Raw genomic sequence first — 22,095 nt, forward strand, 5'->3', positions numbered from 1 at the left:
GAGTCTTGGGTGAGGATTTAGCTGAGCATTGTCAGCCACCAGCACTCCCAGTAGCAGGGTGATGGAGAGTGTCAGTCCCCTAAAGGGAGGACCTGGGCGGTGCTCCCCATCATTTACCACACTGATCTTTTTTCAGGCTGACTGAGCCAATCTCCTCATCTCTGAGAAGTGAAGCTGTCCTTGTGTCCTCACAGCACAAATAAAATAAAGCAAACTTGTTTTGAAAGGACTGCACTAAGAATATTCTCTTTTTTTAGGTGAGAGGAGGAGGAGATAGTGAGACAAACCGCCGCATGCACCCTGATATGGATTCACCCAGCAACCCATTCTGGGGCCGATGCTCAAGTACCAAGCCATTTCCAGCACCTGAGGCTGACACGCTCGAACCAACCAAGCTACCCTCAGCGCCTGGTCTGATGCTCAAACCAATTAAGACACTGGCTGTGGGAGGGGAAGAGAGAGACAAAGGAAGAGGGAGGGGGAGAGAAGCAAATGGTTGCTTCTCCTGTGTGCCCTAGCAGTCAAACCTAGGACGTCTGCACGCCAGGCCGACATTCCATCCACTGAGCCACTAGCCAGGGCCAGGATATTCTTGAAAAGAGCTGTGCTATAGGACATTTCTGGAACCCAATCCTTGAATTCTCTCCAGTTTCTCTATTTTTTTCCTTAAATTTTAAAAATTGAGATAAAATCCACATAACATAAAAATCCATTCCTTCTTGTTTGTAAACCTTTTATTTTCTCCCCTTCTGCTATTTGAAGGCATTTCAGCATAAGGCTCGCCCTTGAAAGCAGCAGCAATTCTTAACAACACAGAAATAAAGACCAATGGAGAGTTTAAAATGGCAATAATAATGACAGCGATGTGCCATCTTACTACCATTGGAGAATGGTGAAGTCACTTCTTATCCAAAGAGGTAAGATTCTCGGCAAAGTTATGACATGTCCCTTATGGGTTGTGTTCATAAGCCACTGAAAAAACATCGCTGTATTCCTTTGCATATTCTCAGAAGAAAAGAGGGGAAGCTGACTTTAGTATATTGCTGCAACTTTAAAAAAATAATACATGATGTTTGTCTCACAAACGAAAGCAAATTGGATCATCAAATTGCTTGAGTCACCTGAGAAACCACAATTTAATGCCATCTTTTAATACACAGGGTTCTTATCTCCAAGTCAAATTAAGTAGAAAAACAAGTTTTAAAAACCCTTAAATAATTATGGAAGTGGGCAGAGGTTTTTTTTGTGTTTTTTTTTTTTTTTTGTGATCAAAATGGTTGATAACACTTGTATACGGAGCGAAAAACATCTCATATAAAAATTTAATCTGAGTGTTTTTGTTGTTAAAATTCTCATGTGAATCATGAATTATGAAAAACATGACTGGAGAAAGCTGCGAACAAGTTGATTCAAGTATCTCAGGCATCTGATGATCTCACGCCCCAGTCCAGCTTGGCTTCTGGGACTGTCAGGATTTTATCAGGTTCAGAACTCGCTGATGGCCTAATGCTGGCTCCAGGCCTCGCCCCGGCTCTTTTCGCACCGGCGCCAGATATTTGGAAAGCACTCAGGAAGTCGTGGAGAGCCGAAGTTGGGGCTGGCTGACAGTGAACACAGTGGGCAGTGGCTGGGATCGCTCTCCCATTCCTGAATAAGAAGAGAAAGAGAGCCCTGGCCGGTTGGCTCAGCGGTAGAGCGTCGGCCTAGCGTGCGGAGGACCCGGGTTCGATTCCCGGCCAGGGCACACAGGAGAAGCGCCCATTTGCTTCTCCACCCCTCCGCCGCGCTTTCCTCTCTGTCTCTCTCTTCCCCTCCCGCAGCCAAGGCTCCATTGGAGCAAAGATGGCCCGGGCGCTGGGGATGGCTCTGTGGCCTCTGCCCCAGGCGCTAGAGTGGCTCTGGTCGCAACATGGCGACGCCCAGGATGGGCAGAGCATCGCCCCCTGGTGGGCAGAGCGTAGCCCCTGGTGGGCGTGCCGGGTGGATCCCGGTCGGGCGCATGTGGGAGTCTGTCTGACTGTCTCTCCCTGTTTCCAGCTTCAGAAAAATGAAAAAAAAAAAAAAAAAGAAGAGAAAGAGACCCGGAAAAAGAATGTCACAGTCAGATCGACTTAGACCTCATGACTCTTGACCTGACACTTAACTAAGCAATAAATCTGGCTCCTTCCTTTCTTTCTTCATCAGAACTTTTTAGCTACTATGTGCCAGGCGTATAGGTAATAGGAATGCCAAGAGAAATAAGACAAGGCCTCTATCATCAAACAGCTCAGTCTAGTGGGAAAAACTGAAAAATAACTGAAATATGGTCAGACAGACAGATTGCAGGTAAATTTTGATTCTAAGATGCCATCTGTGTGACCTGCATGGGGTGCCAAAGGATGGCCTTGACCTTGAGAGTTGGGACCTCCTGCCTGCCCTAGAGACTGGCTGACAAACTGTCCTGTGAAGGGGGAGGGAAGACTTGCCTGCTCCTTACAGGGAGGTGGCTCAACTCTGGGCAAAGAAAGAAGCCTGTGACAAATCTAGTGCTTGCTGTTAGAAAGCTCTAGCAACCAGCCAATCAGAATAGATGGACCCTGACCAACCAGAGTGGACGATGGCCATGACAAGACCATCAGGGCCACACTGGTATCTATGTTGGGGAAGCAGGGAAGAGTCTGTTGTGGCTACAGCGTTGATTACCGACAGGGAAGGCAGGACAAAGACTGAGATGGTAGGTGGGGGCTGAGAGTTTTAACCACCAGGAAAATGGGGAAGCACCTGAAAGATTAGCAGGAAAGAAGCCAGAAGAGCATTTCAGTATGCACACCAAGGTGGGCCTGTGCAGTGTCAAGTGGATGATTTGTCACCATGTCCTGTGTACTTGAGAATGCATACAAAAGCCAAGATTGAGGGGATGAAGGACATGAAAAGCAGAGGATCCGGGGCCATCAGTCCTCGTCTTCCTCTCTTTCTGCACACAAACCCAGCATCGTCATCTGATGTCCACTTCCATCACATCGCCCCTGTCCATGACCTAGAGCAGTGGTTCCCAACCCCCGGGCCATTTGGTACCGGTTCTCAGAGAAAGAATAAATAACTTACATTATTTCCGTTTTATTTATATTTAAGTCTGAACTATGTTTTATTTTTAAAAAATGACCAGATTCCCTCTGTTACATCCGTCTAAGACTCACTCTTGACGCTTGTCTCGGTCACGTGATACATTTATCCGTCCCACCCTAAAGGCCAGTCCGTGAAAATATTTTCTGACATTAAACCAGTCCATGGCCCAAAAAAGGTTGGGGACCACTGACCCAGAGCCAAGAGCAATAGCGAGATCCATGAAGATCTGATTTCTGTTTATTGTTATTTCACTTTATTGTTTTATTATTATTTTTAAAGATTCTATTTATTGATTTCAGAGAAAGGAGAGAGAGAGAGAAAGGTGTGTATGTTTGTGTGTTGGGGGGGGGGGAGCAGGAAGCGTCAACTCATTCTCTTATGTGCCTTGACCAGAAAAGCAGAAAAGCCTGGGGCCTAGAACCAGCGACCTCCATGTTCCAGGTCAATGCTCTATCCACTGCACCTCCAGAGGTCAGGCTGCATCGCTTTCTAATCCTTTTTTTCTTCCAGCCCCACCTAACACCTAGTAGAGCCCAGCCCAGCCTGGAGGAGAAGTCCACATTTACTATGCCCTCTGGGGGCACTGCCTTTACCAAAGAATGGGTCCACGGAGCCTGCCTCCTCTGAGTTTGGCCAGAGGGCTTGAAATAGCCCCCAGTACACCATGAGCAGACACCAAAGTGGAACCCTAATGATTAGTCCTAGCTCTAAGAATTTGAGCTTCTACTATGCTTAATTATTTCCCCCACTACACATTTTAAGTAATCTTGCCTCCAAATCACAAAGTCACAACATATACTGTAGCATACTTGAAATGGGTACACAGTGTGAGTAGAGCCCAATAAGGATGCCGGACCATATGCTAGATAACTCTTTGGCAAAGTGACCAGCTCCTGTGCACTTGCCCGCTGGCATCCAGGAAAATTGCAAATTAGCACAGATCAGAGCTTCAGGGCTGGTCCCAAATCCTGGAACCCACAAACTTGAAGTCACTATTGCTGAGGATCTATGGCATGATCATCACTTTCTGGATGAGGTGACTTCCACTAGTGTCAGCAATTTAGGCATAGTCATCCAGCTAGACAGAGAGGCTGAGTTCATACTGGGTCCTGCCTAGTCTAAAGCCTATGCTGTTTTTACTCCCTGACCCTGTCTTTTTTTTTTTTTTTTTTGTATTTTTCTGAAGCTGGAAACGGGGAGGCAGTCAGACAGACTCCCGCATGCACCGGACCGGGATCCATCCGGCACACCCACGAGGGGGCGATGCTCTGCCCATCCGGGGCATTGCTCTGTCGCGACCAGAGCCACTCTAGCACCTGGGGCAGAAGCCAAGGAGCCATCCCCAGCGTCCGGGCCATCTTTTGCTCCAATGGAGCCCTGGCTGCGGGAGGGGAAGAGAGAGACAGAGAGGAAGGAGAAGGGGAGGGATGGAGAGGCAGATGGGCGCCTCTCCTGTGTGCCCTGGCCGGGAATCGAACCCGGGACTTCTACACGGCAGGCCGACGCTCTACCACTGAGCCAACTGGCCAGGGCCCCTGACCCTGTCTTTTTGGTGATGATCATAACTGAGTGATCCTGATGCCCAAGATTTAAGGTGTGTGAAATCTCACAGGAGCTGAGTTGCTACCAGTTTTTCTCTTCCAAGAGGGACTGTTAAAGTTCAATTTGACCAAGTTCCTTTTGTGAATGGAGAGCTCACACACACCTCATCTTCAGATCACCCTTCCAGGCTAAATTCTATGACCCCATTCTTCAAGTGGAGAGTCTGAACTCACCCTGCTGGCTGCTGGGCTTCCTTCTCCCTGTCACAGTTCCCCAGCGATTGGGAAGGTCGTGTGCTCTGCTCCTGTGCCTGTGTAGAATCGCAGCTACAGCCTTACTTTGCAGAAGTATCTTTTGCAATCACCAGGCAGGCTCAGAAACCACAGGCCTCCCTGAAGAGCAGGCAGGCTTCTGTAAGACTTCCCAGGGTACCTTGTGAGCCATTTGCAAAAGAGTGTATAATCCTCAACTGCCCTTTTCTTCTCTCTGTGCTTCAGGAAACAGAGTCAAATTGTCTCAGCCTTCAAGCATGTTGCTTTCGTGGCTTCTCCCTTAATCCTCAGAGCTAAATGCTGTCAGATCAAAACTGCAAAGGACCATTGCCTCAGCCCCAGCAAGAGATGGTTCTTTGAATGAAACCAGTCATTAATGCCTTCATTCATTCAACACATCATTACTGACAGAGCCAGACCCTGGAGACAAACCAGTGAGAGAGAGGAAGACAGATCTGGCCCCTTCCTCACCACTCTTAGAGGTTAGCAGAGAAGATAAGCCAACCATTGGTGCTTTAGAAACTTGATGTTATACATACTGACAACAGGACAAACATGAACCAAATCTTAACGGAATTCTACTTTGCAGAGTTGCATGCATGTTTTTGTTTTTCATTTTAATTCACTTATATATAAATTAAATATATTAAATTTCATAAATATATGAAATGTCTGCTGTATCAGGCAAAGACCTAGCAGAAAACAAGAATCAAATAGAAATGATTCAAGAGATGTTAAGAAGGGACTAGGTATGAGGTATGGCCAAAGTTGAGGAAGCCAGTCAGGGATATTGAGGCCCCCTAAAATTAGCAACAACAGAAAGCTGTAGGTTGGAAGGGGCAGGGAAGGGTTGTGATGGCTGGAGCCACACTGGAGGGAGGGACGGCCCAGTGAGGGGATGGCCTGGTAGAAGCTATCTTGTGGGAGGACACAGACTCCAGAAGCAAAGCAGGAGGGAGTGAGTGACCAAGCAAAGCCCCAGCCTCTTCCTGCCTCTCACTACAATATTCTACAAAGCAGGAACTCCATTAGCTTAACCCAATGGGAAGCCAGAGTGCAACGGAGTCTAGCAGAGTGGCCTCCCTGGGGCCCAGGGCAGGGGAGTAAAGTATGGAGAGTAGCTGTGGGGAAAAGTGAATGAGAATGACAATGAACTGGGCAAGGGGTGGAGGAGGGACTTCAGGGAAATGGGCTAAGAGTCCAGGAGCTAACGTGCCTGCGTGAAATCATTGCTCCTAGGTAAATGCTTCTGAGAAGGTGGTGGTGTTGAAGGAAAAGTCTTAGCACAAAAGAAAAAGGAAAGTTAGGATAGCTGGTTAATCGGTGCTCTTTAGGTAGTCAGAGTGAACTGTTTAGTCTCAAAATGGGAGAAATGGGAGGGCGGGTGGTGCTAGTAGTGGTTCCTCCCCATTCTGTCTATATTGACCAACTAAACCGATAACTGCCAGCTGTCCATCCCTCTGTGTGATGAATTCACAACCATAATGTATGTGCATCTGGCCCTTAGCGAGAGTTCATGGAGACTCAGTAATGTTTGGATGGAGAAAAAAATTCTTGCATTCAGCAATATGATCTTCAGCAATTGACAGCTGGTGATAGAGGAGCTTTCAATCTCTTATTCTGATTCAGGCTGAGCAACTAAGTCTGGTGTTTAGCTGTATTTTGTATCGATTTACAAAATGACAAAGAAAATTTCCAAAGCTGTCAAACAAACATGAGACATTTATGAAATGAAGTTATATTTCATTGTGATTTATGCTTTCTTCCTCATCTGTTATGGATATTTCATTAGTGATTAGTCAGAAACTTTTGAAGCTAGCTTTGGAGTTTGTCATTTAAAGTTTTCATATCAATTTCCTTAAAACACAAGAAATAGCATCCTTATAAATAAAGCAAAAGGCTAAGCATATAGACAGGTAATGTAATGCAGAAAGAAAAACAATTTCCAAACATAGGCAATTACGAAAAATAGAATAACAAAGTAGGTAATGTTTCAAATTAAGTTCCTAACTCTACATTTCACTTAAGCCTAATAAAATATTACTTATATTGCAGTAATACCATTTAATTATTAACTATTCTATCCAACCAGATTAATAACTACGTAAAAGATGCTTGCTTAAATTCTAAATTTTCCCTCTATTTAACAGTCCCTCATTATGAAGACTATCCCTCATTTTAGAAAGTATTTTCTTCTGTCCCTCAAAGACCTGCTGTTAACTCATTTTTAATGCTGTAAATTATTTATAATGCAAAGCAAAATAGAGAAGATGTCACAGATGCATCATTTTATGTTCATTTTTCACCTATTATATTTTCTTGGGCTCAGGCAAATTTTAAAGAAACATCATTCATAGATCTAAAACCGTGGCCTGGCCAGGTAGCTTGGCTGGTTGGAACACTGTCCTCATGCACCCAGGTGTATGAGTTCAATCCCCAGTCAAGGCACATGCAGGAGCAAGATTGATGTTTCTATCTCTCTCTCTCCCAAAAATCAATTTAAAAAGAAAAGATTAAAATCTGAAGCCTTCGTGCAGAAGTCCCGGGTTCGATTCCCGGCCAGGGCACACAGGAGAAGCGCCCATCTGCTTCTCCACCCCTCCCCCTCTCCTTCCTCTCTGTCTCTGTCTTCCCCTCCCGCAGCCGAGGCTCCACTGGAGCGAAGATGGCCCGGGCGCTGGGGATGGCTCCTTGGCCTCTGCCCCAGGCGCTGGAGTGGCTCTGGTCACAACAGAGCGACGCCCCGGAGGGGCAGAGCATCACCCCGTGGTGGGCAGAGCTTCGCCCCTGGTGGGTGTGCCGGGTGGATCCCGGTGGGGCGCATGCGGGAGTCTGTCTGACTGTCTCTCCCTGTTTCCAGCTTTGGAAAAAATACAAAAAAAAAAAAAATTACTTGAAAAAAAACAACCCAGATCTGAAGCCTTCTTGTAAGGAAGGTACATATGCTGTTACCTTCCCAGATGTTGGACATGTTTTATCTTAAATACTCTTTGCAATAAGTCTGTGAGGCAAATACTATTGCCCCATTTTATAGATGAGAAAGAGAGGCTTGAGGATGTCACACAGCCAGCAAGTGTCATGTCCTGGTCTGACCCCACATGTTCTGCTTCACCATTTTGTGCTTTCTCTGCAAAATCACATTGCTAAGTGAACTGGTAATAATTACCTACCATAATTTCCAATGTTGCTGTTTACATCATATTCCACTGCCTTATATTTATTTGACTTTTGCTGGATCATTAGCAACCTTAGCACCTGATAACAGCAGTGGGGCCAACCTCCTTCCATGACAAACTGTATGAGTATATCTAAGTTAATGGTTATATTTATGAGTGACATGTCATGGAAATTCAACATCACAGGGCAAGCGTTTGGGAACTTTGCAACCAGACAGGATGTGCCGGGGAAGCTTCCTTGTGTTTAAAATATGTTTTTGAAGTTTCTTCTGTCCATTTGTGTTTGCTTTTTACTCCATGGTTATTGTAATCTTGTTTTCAGAACACTAGACCATCAGACCTCAGTTACTCAGGGGGATTTATTTGCATTGGGCAGGAAGGCTGTTTTTACTTTGTGGGATCCATTGCTTCTTTTATTGAGTTTGGGCTTTGGATCCTTTGGACTCAGAGAGAAGTTTCAGAGATTCATTCAACCACTGTACCATGGCTAGCAAATCAGAATGATAAGGCCAGTGGCTCCAGGATAGAGGCCCAAAGCCTGGGAAAAAGAAGTCCATTACCATGGTTACTACAGAGCTCAAGACTAGAAAGGGGGATGGGAAATGATACAGTAATTTCCTCTCTGTGAACTCAGTGATAAGAAGGTAAGGGCTGTCAACTCCTAACACTGTTTACTCCAGAACTTAGGAGACATTTAAGGCATCTTTATTCAGAGACCCCTGGCCAGGCCCTAAGAATGCCTTCAGTCTAGTTCACTACCTCCAGGGAAAAAACTGGCTCATTGTAGGCTATTATTATATGACCTGAGGACAAGATAACAGTTGTTAATTTCAGGTCATCTATAAAGAGTGTCTGTCACTTCCTGGTTGCTGGTCATTATTTGTGTGTTGGGATGGGGCAGAGGCATGCAAAAGCACCAGCTTTCCTTTTTTAAAAAATTACTATGCTTTATTTTTTAGAAGTAGATGTACAGAAAAACTGAGCAAATAGTAAAGAGAATTCCTGTATACCTCACTCCCCACACACTCTCCCCTATCATTAACATCTTGCATTAGCATGACACATTTGCTACAATTAATGACCCATATTGATGTGTTAGTATTAACCAACATCCATAGTTAACATTACATTTCATTCTCTGCATTGTATATATAATCTATGGGTTTGGAGAAATGCATGTCATATAACTACTATTACGGCATCATACAGAATAGATTCCCCACCCTAAAACTGTAGTGCTGTGGGTCCGTCCCTCAGGCATTTTCTTCTTCCTGAAGTTAAGCAAAGACCAGGCTCCTGGAATGAGAAAATCTGAGCAAGTATACTCCCAATGGGCTATGAACATTCTCTGACAAGGATCTGGGCTGCTGAACAAAACTGTGATAGTTACAAAGAGTTAGAGACAGGAGACAGTGAAACAGACCAGTTGAGGGAGAGTGGGGCCAAAGATCCCTTCTGGAGTGAGGAATAAGGAGGAAGAAAAAGAAAATCTTCATTGAGTGATGTCTGAGCATAAGTCCAATGCTTTCTGTGTATTAACGCTTGAATCCTACAAGGTAGGTGCAGTAATTATTCTATTTCACAGCTGAGGAAGTGCAGGCAGAGTTAAGCAATTTAAGCCCAACGACACAGAGAAAGAACATGTTGTAACTGAGATTTGAATCCAGGCACCGTGGAATCAGGGAATGTACTCTTAACCTCCACCATTAGGAAGGAGTTTGTGACATCATTTCATGTCATTTTTACCACAGCCCTATGCAACAAATTAGTTATAGTTCAGAGATAGAGCCTCTCTGAACAAAGCTGCCCAGCTTCATAAGTGCAGAGCCTAGAGTTTGCACACAGGTCTAACCTGTCTGATGTTCACACCTATGACCTTTTCTGCCCCATGGCCCGTCTCCTCTGAGACAAGAGTGGGTGAGGATTTAGTTCCTTTCTTCATCTGTAGAGTGGCCGCTGCAATTGTTCCAGGGAGTGTGAGGGAGGCAGTTTTTAAGAGAAGCAGAGACAGGAAATTTGGCCTATTGTTTGAAACAAGAGGTGCAAACAAGTCTCTGCTTTGAAGTGCTGAATAACAAATTCCACTGGGAATGGAAAGGCGAGAAGCTACAAGATTCTTGAGCTGGTGTCAAATGCACCCAGTGGAGGGCAGGAGGGGAAGAAGGCCTTCGAGAAACTGGGGCAGGATTTGTTTGAAGAGAATGTCTTAAATAGATCAGGATACAGAGGATAGGACGGGGGCGAGGGGGTCATTTCTTTTTGTTTTCTAAGGGAGCCCGTTTTGACAAAACACAGCATCTAAAGGTGGGGGTGGGAAGTAACTGGCTCAACAGTAAAACGCAGAAGAGTTCCAAAAGAAAACAAAACCAAACTCCACCACCTGGTCCGACTTGGTTGGTAATAAAATGCTATCGGATAAACGGAGCTTGTGTAAACTAATCTCACCTCCCACTCACAAGTCAGTATCAAATTTAGGAATGAGAGAGGGTAAGATACTGAACTGGGAATGGCTTGCAATCGCTTTACTCAACTGCACGCCTTAGACTAATCACTATCCGTGACCCCACCCTCCCAGGCAGACTTGTAGCCAGAATGGGATTGTTAATCAGATACTTCCCCAGACAGGCCATTACACCAGACTCCCCTAAAGTGAAGAAGTAAGAACCCTGGGCAATTAATTAGCAAGGAGATTCCCAATGATGACTGGGAAAACATATCATTCTCCAACTGCTTAGATTGCCAAACATCCCGTCTGCCTGTACTCAGGGGGACTCTGTGCTTTTTAGACTCTTCCTATTGTCTCTCATTTGCAATCGATGTCTCATTCAAGACCAAGGTTAGGTTATCAATCTTTGTTATAGATGCCCTGGAGCAGGGGGTCTGGAGCCTCCACTGTTGCAGAGAAATGTCTGGAGATAAAACCTCTACCGGGAAGGACTGCTGGCGAGCAGGCTGCTGCAAGGTAAGATGGAGGGATCCCTCCTGGGCGGGCAGTACCCACAACTTCCTGAAGGGGTGAAAGAGAGGCTACCTGTGCCATGTCCCAGGTAGGTTCTCATCAGGTTGGTGCCCAGGTGTGACAGAGCATTGCACATAGGTCTAGGGTGGTGCTGAAAGCCCAGACTTTGGCTTACCAGTGAGTAAATCCCATTGGAGAAGTCTCTACCGTTCTGAGTCTGTCTTCTTATACTATGTGAAAGGGGAATAATGCTTCCTGCCTTGAAAACCTGGGCTAGGTTTACAGAAAGAGCTGTATAAAGCATGAGACAGATGGCAGGTGCTCAGTGGATCATAATTGTTGTCATTAGGTGGTTTTACAGACAAGGGTGACTCTTCTGTGTTGGGACTTTCAGTCTGGCCTTTGGATGCCCCCTCTTCCAAGAGTTTCCATAATATATTTTACTTGCAGTCGGTCTGACCTCAGAAGTCCACAAAGGGGAAAGAGGTATAAGGGAGGTCCATAGCTGAGTCAGATGGGGTTGGGTGCCTTGGACCTTGTGTCTCAAGAGCAGAATCAACCAGCTGCAGCAATGGACCTGTGTGCAGTTGAGGTTCATGGGGTCTTTATCTCCATCAGATATTATTTTCTTGTCTATATCAAATAACATATAGGATGAAACCAATTATATGTTTCTAAAGCCTTCTCAGCCAGATTTTAAACTCTCTCCAGGACAGGAACGATGCTTTTTATTTGGCTTCATTTATACTCCCCCACCGTGCCTTTCCAAGTGCCCCAGTGCATGCGTGCAAGCAGCCCCACTCTCTTCTAGGTTCTGGGAGCAGTTGCAGATTTGAGCTGGCTTTACTTCTCATCACACCTGGGAAAGCAGGAAACTTTGCTTCTCTGTATGTGGTTCTGGTCTCAGCCCTGATTTCTGAAATAAAAGGTCTGGGGTAAACAGGCCTTGATGTTGAATATGAGAATAGTTCTTGCCAAGGTCAGACCTACCAGAGATTTCATTCTGGTAATAAGTGCTTACGTTGCCAAAACAGAGAAGGCTGAAGGATTACAATGCTCTGTGGCATGAAGAATGTATTTCAGGGAGGTGAAAGGCATTTAATAACCAGCAATGACATGGCACAGGATGAGAAGGCTGCAAGGAACATTCCTCTGTCACTCTGGGATTTCTTCCCACAGTTCTCAGCTCTCTGATGGAGAAGGAGCAGAGAACTCCCTTGCGTTCCAAGCTCGCACAGAGTAGGCCTTCAATAAATATTTGTTGGAGGAATAAGTAAATAAAAGCATTAATTACTTAAAAAAGGCATTTGGGAGGGGCCCCTGAGATCTGGCCATTAAGGCCATCAGAATTGAGCAGGTGTTTGGCAGTCCTGTTAAGAAAACAGCTTTTCGGTGCTCTGAAGCTCAGTTTGCTTCTTTGTGAAATAAATGGTAGAAAATATCAGAAAGAGTGCAGAGAAGCAAAGTTAGGGCATGTGGATGTAATGCAGTTGAATGAGATTAAATAACGGCAGTTGACTTTTATTGGGTGTTTACTGTATACAGTTAGTGATAGAAGCAGTTTATGTGATTTTCCCCATTTAATCCTCACTGCACACAATGAAGTGCACACTTCTGTTGTAAAACTGAGACTCAGCGCAGTTAGCTAACATGCTCAAGGTCAAACCATTGCTCACAAGAATTTGAACCTACATCTCACACTGTGGTTGTCTGCTGTTTAAACGCAGACTGGACAGATAAAGCCAGGGTCCTTTCAGACACGATGAGTTAGAAATGCGCACTGGTGTAGGAATGGGTCATCTGCAGGAACTGCGTATCACTTGCAGCACTGTGGCACGTTGTCCACAATGGCAGTTTCCCCACTTTCCCGTTCACAGGTGCTGCCAGCATCTTCCCATCTAGCCGATCTTTAAGGTGCCAGCCTGCTCTCCACCTCTTGGGCTTCCAGCTGAACAGCCCACTCACTGTGTCCCTTCTTGCATGGGTTTAGCCTGTGCTGCTCGCGCATGCTTTTCCTGATCCCAAATACCCTCACCTTTCTTTCCACACTTTACATCCTCTTCTGTCTAAGACCCCATCATTTCTGAAATCATTTGCTCATCTACACTGAGAACAAATCTCAGTTCATTGCTCAAATCAACACTAATGCTATGGAATGTATTAGCATTTCATCAGTTTCTTTTCTGAATATTGTTTCCCTTGTGCTTAGATTGAATCATTTCCCCCCCACATGTTATTGCTCTATTCTCAAACAAAACTGTAAGCTTCTAAGGGCAGGGACCTTGTTTACTGCTCCTGTGTTTCTTTACATTGTCTGACACAGCCCTTTGTCAAGATTCAGTTTCTAGTGATTGGACAGTAGATGTTCCAACATTATTGGTGACATCCTTATCTGCCCCCCCCCGTCCCCCCCCAAAACCTTTCTAAAGAACACAGTCACAGTTTGGCATCTGTCATTGTATCCCCTGCGCTTTCTTTCACTAGACCATAATGACTTCAGTTTCTTTCGCATGCCTTTGTATTTTATACTCACTTCAATTAGCATTAATAGAACAACACTTGGCACCTTTATAGCATCTTTGCTTGAGAGCTCAAAAGCATTTTACAAGAAAGTGTTAATTATTCCCATTTTACAGGCAAGAAACAGAGGCAAAGTCAAACAGTGACTCAGTCGCAAAATTAGGACATGATTTTCCCTCTCTTTTCAATTGTCTGTTTTAATTACTAGATCATGCTACCCCCTCTAGGTTAGCGTTAAATTACTATTTAAACAAATGACATGGGCTTTTTCATATTTTTATTTTAAGTGTTAACAGCTATTTTCCTGCATTATAAAGGTAGCAAATGCTCATGGAGAAGTCATATTACAAACAGAAATGTTAAAGAAAATAAAACCCATAAAGCCTGACCTGTGGTGGCGTAGTGGATAAGGCATTGACTTGGAACGCTGAGGTCGCCGGTTCGAAACCCTGGGCTTGCCTGGTCAAGGCACATATGGGAGTTGATGTTTCCTGTTCCTCCCTCCCTTCTCTTTCTCTGTGTCTCTCTTCTCTAAAATGAATAAATAAAATTTTTTTTTAAAATAAAACCCATAAATTCATTGTTCAGAGACACCCAACTATTAATGGTATAGTGTGTTTTCCCTCAACATTCTATATGTATATAGAGTATGCTATTATTTGAAGTGGAACTCATACCATGTCTCATTTTCCTCTTATGTGACAAACATTTCCCATGTCATTACATATTTTAGTAAACATAGTTTTTAATGGCTACGCCCTATTTCATCATTTACTTAATAATTTCTGTATTGTTGGACATTAGGTCATTTCATTTTGTTGTTTTTTGGTTTGCTTTATTTGTTACTAGAAATACCTCCATGATGAAAATATTTTCAGTTTATTCTTTTGTTTAACATTTATGTTTTTCAGATTTTATCTGTGTGTAAATGTTTTAATAAGAAAAAAAGTCACTAGGTTAAAGGCCCACTTTCCTGGCTTCTTTTTTCTATCTCACACACAAACAAAATTTTGACATCTGGTGAGATTCTGCTAGCTACTTAAACTTCTAAAGATATTATAATATGGATTCTCAAAAACCGATACTAAATCAAACATTTCATGTGAGTGAAGCTTGAGGGAATGAGAACAGTCTTCTGTTCTATTTTCCATTGGAACAAGCTTTCAAAATCCTACAAACCACACTTACCCCCCCTCCAAATACAAATCTGACAGTGCTTATGACAAAAGAAAATCTAATTACATTTCTTGAAAACAAATCTTCATTCAACTCCAACCGTACAACTGTCATAAAAGATCTTGTTGAGAAACAAAGTATTTTGTTTAATGTTTTGAATACAACTTTGAAAAATTATGCCCTATATGTCCTGGCACTTGGGACATAGTTGTGTATTTAAAATGTTGGATGGCAAACTGATATTGTAAGGGCAATATTAATAATGAAAGGTCAATATAAATAGAATGTATATGGCTCATATCTCCCAGGAGCAAAGAAAAAGAATTAATATAAGGTTTTAACACAGAACTTGCACTTTACATTAAGCTGGATAATAATATTTATATAGTTCTTTAAATATTTCAAGCCCTTTCAAGCTACTGATGATGTACACTATTAATTTCTAGTGATTCAGCAATGACATCAGTAAGAGTCATACAGAATGGCATTTTATTTCAATAGTGCACAGGAAATATATATGACATTACCAAGGTATCTTATGATGAAGAGGAGATAAAAAGGGGAAAATGAGATATGATATTTCAGTAAACTCTAAATTTCAAGAACATTGGTATTAGACTTTGAGTCTGTTAAAAGATACGGAGGTGAGGATGTGTGGCTGGTGGGGTGGGGTTTGGGAACTTGTGGGATGATGGGAAGCCTCAGGTCCCTCTGCAGGCTTGAAATCCCAAAGCAGTGAGCAGTTGAGTCCAGTAAGCAAGATGTATTTTCTAAGTGTAAGCCACCTCCATCTGAAAGACTGAGCTGCAAGTTTTCTTGTTTAAGACAAGTGGAGGAGAACAGAACATAATCATTAGAGGTGTAGAAAGATAGCTAGAGAGAGCTAGTGGCATCAACATATGCCGTCCAGAAGTGGAAGGCAGAGTTAAATGGTGGGCCAGAAAGTAAGTCTTTGAAGATTCCAAAAAGGGTTTTAGAGACTGAGAGATGCTGTCACCAGAGAGAGGCTAAGAGGGTGGTGAATAGGATAGTTTACTGTTCAGAAATCATTATAGTTTGTTCTTACAAGTTTGGCAGGTTCTTGGTACAATTATATAACTACATATACATTTGGCATATAGAGATGAATTATGTACTATGCATGTAATTACATGCAGCAAAATGTGTACTTTTATTTGGTGGGTATTTACATAGTACAGTGAATAGTGTACTTAGAAATAATTAACATAAAGTATTATTTAAAAAACAAAACAATTAAAAGTAGTTTGGTTTGCTTGAGCTCCATCCAGAGAGAGAGAAAGAGAGAGAGAGGGAAAGAGAGAGTCTGGAATCTTCCTTTTATTTATTCCAGTAGTCTATGCCAATTGTTCTGGCAGGCAGTCACCAAAGACAAAAGGAAGAAAGCATAATTTCCTTCTGTTATTCATAATCTTTTGATTTAAGGGAAGACCTTTTCAAATTTCAAGTGTCTCAAAATTTCTGTCTGGCTTTAACTATTGCTAAATTTAAAACATGTACAAATTCAGTCAACTTCAATACCTTGATATAATTTTCAATTTCTATATTTGTAAAATTGAGATTCCTATATGACTTATTAGGAGTATTATTTATTTCTACCATGCATCAAAAAGTAGTCATGCCTTTACATTTATTTGTGAATAAATAATGATGTAAACATTCAGCACTATGTGTTGTCTCTGGTTATCTGAAATATTTCTTGTTGAAAACTACTCAAAACCAGTCTAATTTGAATATAAAAATATTCAGAAAGTGAATTAAGATTTTAGAATGAATCTTTTCAGTTTTCTTTATAAGCATATTATTATATAGAATTCAGATTTCTGATTTTTTTTCATTATTTTGGATTGGGGTTAAAAACTCCAGATTGTTCTCTAACTTTTCTTTAAAGTTTCTATGTGAATTTAGTTTTATGAGTCCATTATAAATAAGATCGCAGAACATAAAGACTCTTTTGTGAGGGACAAAAGTCTTTTATTTTATGATGATGCCCTACATTGTAAGACATTTTCAAGTTTGGAGGAAATTCTTGACAGTTAATTCCTTCAAGGAATTAAGTTAAGTGTATGAGAATAATTACTAAATTAGAATCTCTAGAAAACAAGGTAATGTGTTTTCCTTTCTTGGGACGACCAAAGGAGGATCAATTTAGTAATAACCAACCCATATGGCATTTTAGAGAATTTTCCGGTTTTCACCTTAATGGATTTAATCAACTATATGTAGATGTTGGGAGACAGGAGGGTCCACCAAACGTCAGGAAGGTAGGAACATGTGAACTTCTAAAAGTGCCTTACAATTTCCTGTAAGTTACACTCATTAGTATTATCACATCCCAATATGGCTACTGAGCCTTTCTTAGGCAAAATAAAATGAGTCAGAAAAGAAATTTAGAAATTCTGAGTTATTAGTTATTTAAATTCTAAATATTAGTTATTTAGTTGCCTTATTTTGGTGCTAAATTGTATTTCATTTAAAGGTGTCAGGAACAAATGTCATTTGGTCAGTCCCCTCCACCTCCATCTGATTACTCAAGATTTGATTTTTGGAAGCTGGGGACATTATTCACATACTTGGGAACTGGGAAATTTTTTCCCCTCAAGAGAGGGCCTGAATATTAAAAAGTGAAAAGAATGTCTCTGGATTGTTTTTATTTGTGCTTCATTCTAACATCAATTTTGAGTCTAAGTGCTTCTTTGTACTGGGCTAGTTTATTCTATTGTCTCTATAAGTGCTAATGGAAATCTCTCCTTCCTAAAACCTTAACATTTTCTGAGTATTTTATACAATACACAGCTTTGTAGACCCACTATATTTAGATGGCAATAGGTCCTCCTGACCTACAATAGTGAGAAGAAAGAAGATAGCCTCTTAGAAATAGATATAATTTGTTCTTAGTCTGTCTATGCTCAAGGAGAAGAAATTTTACTCTAAAAAGTCTTTTAGTTCCCCGTTGATTATTTCACTCAGTTAATTTTTGATCAGTGGTTTATCTTGATGCCATTTTAAAGTGGTAACATTTGTGGTGCTGGCAAAGTTATTCTAAACTGCCCTCCTCCCCCTGCCCCAGCAAGAAGCCTTGTATAACCAAAACTTTGGTAGAAGAAATCTAAATTTTATTTAAAAAGAGCTTAACCTCTGGGCCAGTTAATGTAATGTTTTTCTAAGTCAAGTTAGCATATAAATAATGTAAATATAAACAGAAATGTAACAAGGGTATTTAATACTCATCAAATTTATTTCTAAAATAATGGAGTGGCTTATTCAGAACCCTGAATTCCAACCAGATGTATTTCTGGAGTATTACACAGGTCATATATATTTTACTTTTTTTGGTTCAAACCCAGGGGATTGACACGATAATTAGATTGAGAACATCTGCACCAAATCCAAACCATTTCCCTGATCCTTCCTTGAGCCTTCCCCAGGGAGGACTTTTTTTTTTTTTAAGTCCCTGCACATTTTATTTGTCTAGCCATCTTTAGGGCTATCCCGAGGTCTCGTCTGCCTGCCACCGCACAAATAGGAGAAGGTATCGGTACCCGCAAGTGTGGGATAGGGGAGGAATTGTTAGATGTGGCATTTCGTCGGGACAGGAATCGCCAGAGGTGGCAATGCAGTTTCCCGCCAGAGGCCTGGCTCTGGGACAGGGCGTGGCCAGGCGCGCGGCGAGCCGGTGGGCACGTGCGCGGGGACCCGAGTGTCAGGGCGCCGCTGCCCTCTACCGGGCGGCGCTGTCGAAGCTGCAGCGCGGCCGCGGGCCGACAAGCGCGGGCTTCGGCGCCCCTTGCCCTGGCGGCCCTAGGCGTCTGAGGTCGGGAGTGCCTCGCGTGGCGCGGTGTCATGTTATCTGGGGCTGAGGCTTCCAACGCACCCCCTGGCGCCCGCGCGCTCCCATCCACTTGTTTCCAGCCCCTTCTGCTAGCCAAGGATGCGGTGGGGACACCGAGAGAACCCCCGCTCCAGACCTCAGGAACCAAGAGTTGACTCATCTGAAGCTCCTGGTCAGCAGTGCGAGACCAGAGGGCTCGTGTGTTCTTTAAATCCTGGGCACTTTCATTTCCAGTCCTTTCATTCAAAAATGCTGAATTCACTCCAATGATCAGCGCCAAATCTTCGAATTCAGTTGAACAGCAGTTATATCTCACATGTTTTATTTTGTATTCCATACAGATTTTATTTACATATAAATTTTAAGATTAAGGAGTTTGGGGATTTGTTTTAACTAATTACACGTTAAAGAGTGCGCAAGAGAGTAAAAGTACGTATTCCTACTGGAAACTCTAAAACTCACACGTGTATGTAATCAATTAAAGATGACGATCATAAAACGTGTGCTTTTTGCCAGGTTTCTGTGAAGAAAAAAAATCAAGAGAATTGACTTTTTGGTTTAAATTTTAGCATTACTGTAAACCAAGGACCATGCTTTCTGTTATAAGTGCTCCCACACTTTACAAGTTTCTACACCCAAAGGAGTGAAAATCGAGGTGTCTGAACTACAGGAAGTTTCTAGGGCTGTTCCGCTGAAGCTGTGCGGGGGAAATACATAGCTGTGCTCCAAGACTTTTCCTGTCGTGGCCTAAGCTGGCGCAGCTCAGGAGAATAGGGGCTGCTCCGACCGCTGGCCACCGGGCTTGCGGTGCGGTGCGGTGCAGAGCGGGGACCGCGCAGCATTAACTTGAGCGGCTACAGGAAGGTTAGGGGTGGTTTCTCTCAACTCCACTCCCCCCACCACGAAACAGCTGTCCCAGGCGGGCTCAGTCTCTAAGTCCCGCTGGGGTACCGGGGTGTGTGGGTGTGTGTGCGCGGCTAGCGCACACCGCACACGCCAGCCACTGAGGGCCCCAGCGGTGCCCAGTAGGGGTTCCGGCAGGTGGTCGCTGCAGCTCGGTGCGCTCGGTGCCTAGCAAAAGGGCGAGCAAAAGCCGCGCCGTCCCCGCGCCCGCGCCCGCCCCTACGTGGCCGCAGCCCCCAACCTAAAGTACTGAAGGGGCGGCGCTCGGCCCGGGACCGCGACCCCTGGGGGCCCTACACACGCCCCAGGTGAGCTGGCCTCGGGGCCTCCAGCGGGGGCCCGGAGCGTCCCTCTCGCTGCCCTCCAGCGCCCCCTCGGGGCCGGGTCGGCCACCACGCCCGCTGGGGCTGGGGGCCTGGGAGGGGCGGGGGTCGCGGGCCGAGTGCCGGGCGCGGGAGGAGGGGTAGGGGACGCGCGCGCCAGGCCCGGCGGCGGCCGCCGCGCCCTCGGGCTTCGACTCCGGCTCCCGCTCGGGTTCGCTATGGCTGCAGCGGCGCCGTGAGGAGGAGTCCACGTCCTCGGTGGCGGCGGCGGCGGCCGGCTCCAGGCCGGGTTTTGGCGCCGCCCGCTTGCTGCCTCCTGGCGGCTCCTGAACTCCAGCCCCCTCTCTATCAGCCTCTCACTCCGTCTCAATATGTCTCAAGATGGCGGCCAATGTGGGATCGATGTTTCAATATTGGAAGCGCTTTGATTTACAGCAGCTGCAGGTCAGGCTTCTCCGCTCTCGGCCTCTCGCCCGGGGGTGGGGGCTGCGGGCGGTCGCGGCCTCCCCCGGGGCCCCGGGCTGCCCGGCCGCCGGGGGGCCGCAGCGGCGGGGAGGAGGGGGGTGCCGGGGAAAGCCGGGCCGAGTCGGGGACAAGTCCCTCTCTCTCCCCGGCCCCCATTGATAACTCGCTTGATCAGAAATTGATCCTCTTTGTTCAATTCATCGATCAGCCCAAGATGGCGCCGGGAGCCGCCGCCGCCACCGCTGCCCCCGGGGTCGGCCCCCACCCCGGGCGCCCCCCCGGCCCTGCGCCGCCGCCACTGCGGCCGCGGCGGGACGGGGGAGGGGGCGGCCCCGGCGGCCCGCGGGGTGCGCGCGCGAGCGGGGAGCGGGCGGCGGCGGCAGCGGCGCTGCGCCGGGAGGGGGCTGTGGCCGGTCGGCGGCGCCGGGCCACGCATCCCGCACCCCCGGCCCGCCGTATTCCTGGGGAAAGTTTGTGGGGAGTTGCTGTGGGGGGTGAAGCGCCTGCCTTTCCAGGAGGAGCCGCCGCCGCCACTGCCGCCGGCGCGGCGGAGCTTGGGCTGGTGGCGCTGTGGTGCCGCCGGCTCGGGGGAGGGTCAGAGCGGCCACCGGCGGCGGCGCGGCCCGGCTCCGGCCAGGCGGGCGGCCGGGCTGACGGGTGTCCGCGCTCCCCAGCCCAGCCCAGCCCAGCCCAGCCCTGCCCTGCCCGGGCTCCAGCCACTGACCCGCGCTGTCAGCGGGTCGGACCGCGCATTCACTCCCGCACTCGTTGTTGGGCTCCTAGCGCGGACCCCGGGGTTTGTTTACGTCCGGGCGGGCGCCCCGGGGCCACCCGCAGACCCTGCAGACTCACCGCTCTTTTGTGTGCCTACACAAGTGGCGCGGACCGGCTCTTCCGCGGCTAGGGTCCTGGGTAGGGGCGCTTTGGGGAAACTTGCGAGGGGTGGCTGGGGCGCCCCGCGCGCGGAGCCCGCGTGCCAGGGAGCCCTGGAGCGCCCGGCTGTCGCCGGTGCGGGCACGGGCGGGGGGCTGCAACTTTCTCCAAGCGCAGGCCCTTCGCTGAGTCCCGGCGCGACGTCTGCCTGGGCGGGGGGGCGCCTCTCCCCGCCGTCTGTGCCGGCGGTCCGCGCCCGGCGCCTAGCGTCTCCCGTGTCCCCTAGTAACCCTTCAACTCCCCTTGGACTTCTTCTCCCGGGCCTTGCCCTCCCAACAGGGTCCGAGGGTGCGATGGAGCGCGCAGCGGGTAGGCTCCGAAATGCCTTCTCTGGTCCGGTTCTAGAAAGCAAAGCCCCGGGGGATCCGGCGGTCTGTGGCGTGCCGTGTCGTGGTCCGCGCGCCGAGCCCCGGGCTCCTCGCGGGGATAGTGGCGGGGCCCCCTATCAGGGCCCCAAGCCGCAGCTGTGCCCAGGGGGCGCGTTCTTGCCATCCACCTTCCACCCAGCCGAGCGGCGCGTCCTCGGGGTCCGCCCGGAGCCTGCCAGCTTCGCGCTCGCGGCGCCTGGACAGCCTCGGGACTCTGCCAGGTGGATGTTGTGCTTAGCGGGAGCCAAGTTGAAGGTGAGGGGCATGTGGGCCAGAAGCTCCGTGAACGCTGGGGACAGATTACGGTTTAGAAGGGCCCAGGGTGCACTGGCGCTCCGGGGGGTCCCTCACCGTTCCTGGGGGTCTGCTACTGCTCCCCACTCTATGATGTGCGTGAAGGTAAACTTGGCGGAACTTACCTAACCTGAAGGACTGGTGATTGTGACCTACAATACTTTTAGGAGGAAAGCAAATGAAATCCAGATGCAGGCTTGTATGAAATG

The 22,095-nt window shown here is 46.4% G+C and overlaps 1 protein-coding gene, 1 long non-coding RNA gene and 1 other non-coding gene across 7 annotated transcripts in view; 1 reads left to right on the forward strand and 2 right to left on the reverse strand.

Annotated features, from left to right (window-relative positions):
* Positions 1–1,283: 1,283 nt before the first annotated feature.
* LOC136334368 (uncharacterized) lies at positions 1,284–21,269 on the reverse strand. The gene is made up of 3 exons (XR_010731148.1): positions 21,144–21,269; positions 13,964–14,105; positions 1,284–1,647 (listed from the first exon to the last, which is right to left on the reverse strand). It is a non-coding gene; the product is annotated as an uncharacterized lncRNA (long non-coding RNA).
* TRNAG-GCC (transfer RNA glycine (anticodon GCC)) lies at positions 4,563–4,638 on the reverse strand. Its single transcript has one exon. It is a non-coding gene; the product is annotated as a tRNA-Gly (tRNA).
* The window catches only part of CUX1 (cut like homeobox 1), a 373,287-nt gene continuing 371,074 nt past the window's right edge, over positions 19,883–22,095 (forward strand). For 2 of the 5 annotated variants that reach the window (XM_066274464.1, XM_066274469.1), the window contains exon 1: positions 19,883–20,270. In XM_066274464.1, coding sequence (XP_066130561.1) covers positions 20,208–20,270 — 63 coding nt within the window. In that variant the 5' untranslated portion in view covers positions 19,883–20,207. Of the gene's footprint in view, positions 20,271–21,241; positions 21,848–22,095 lie in introns of those variants that run through there. The other 3 variants (XM_066274467.1, XM_066274466.1, XM_066274468.1) reach the window with 3 other exon arrangements.

Source organism: Saccopteryx bilineata, chromosome 4 (genome assembly GCF_036850765.1).
Source record: "Saccopteryx bilineata isolate mSacBil1 chromosome 4, mSacBil1_pri_phased_curated, whole genome shotgun sequence".
Lineage (NCBI taxonomy): Eukaryota > Metazoa > Chordata > Mammalia > Chiroptera > Emballonuridae > Saccopteryx > Saccopteryx bilineata.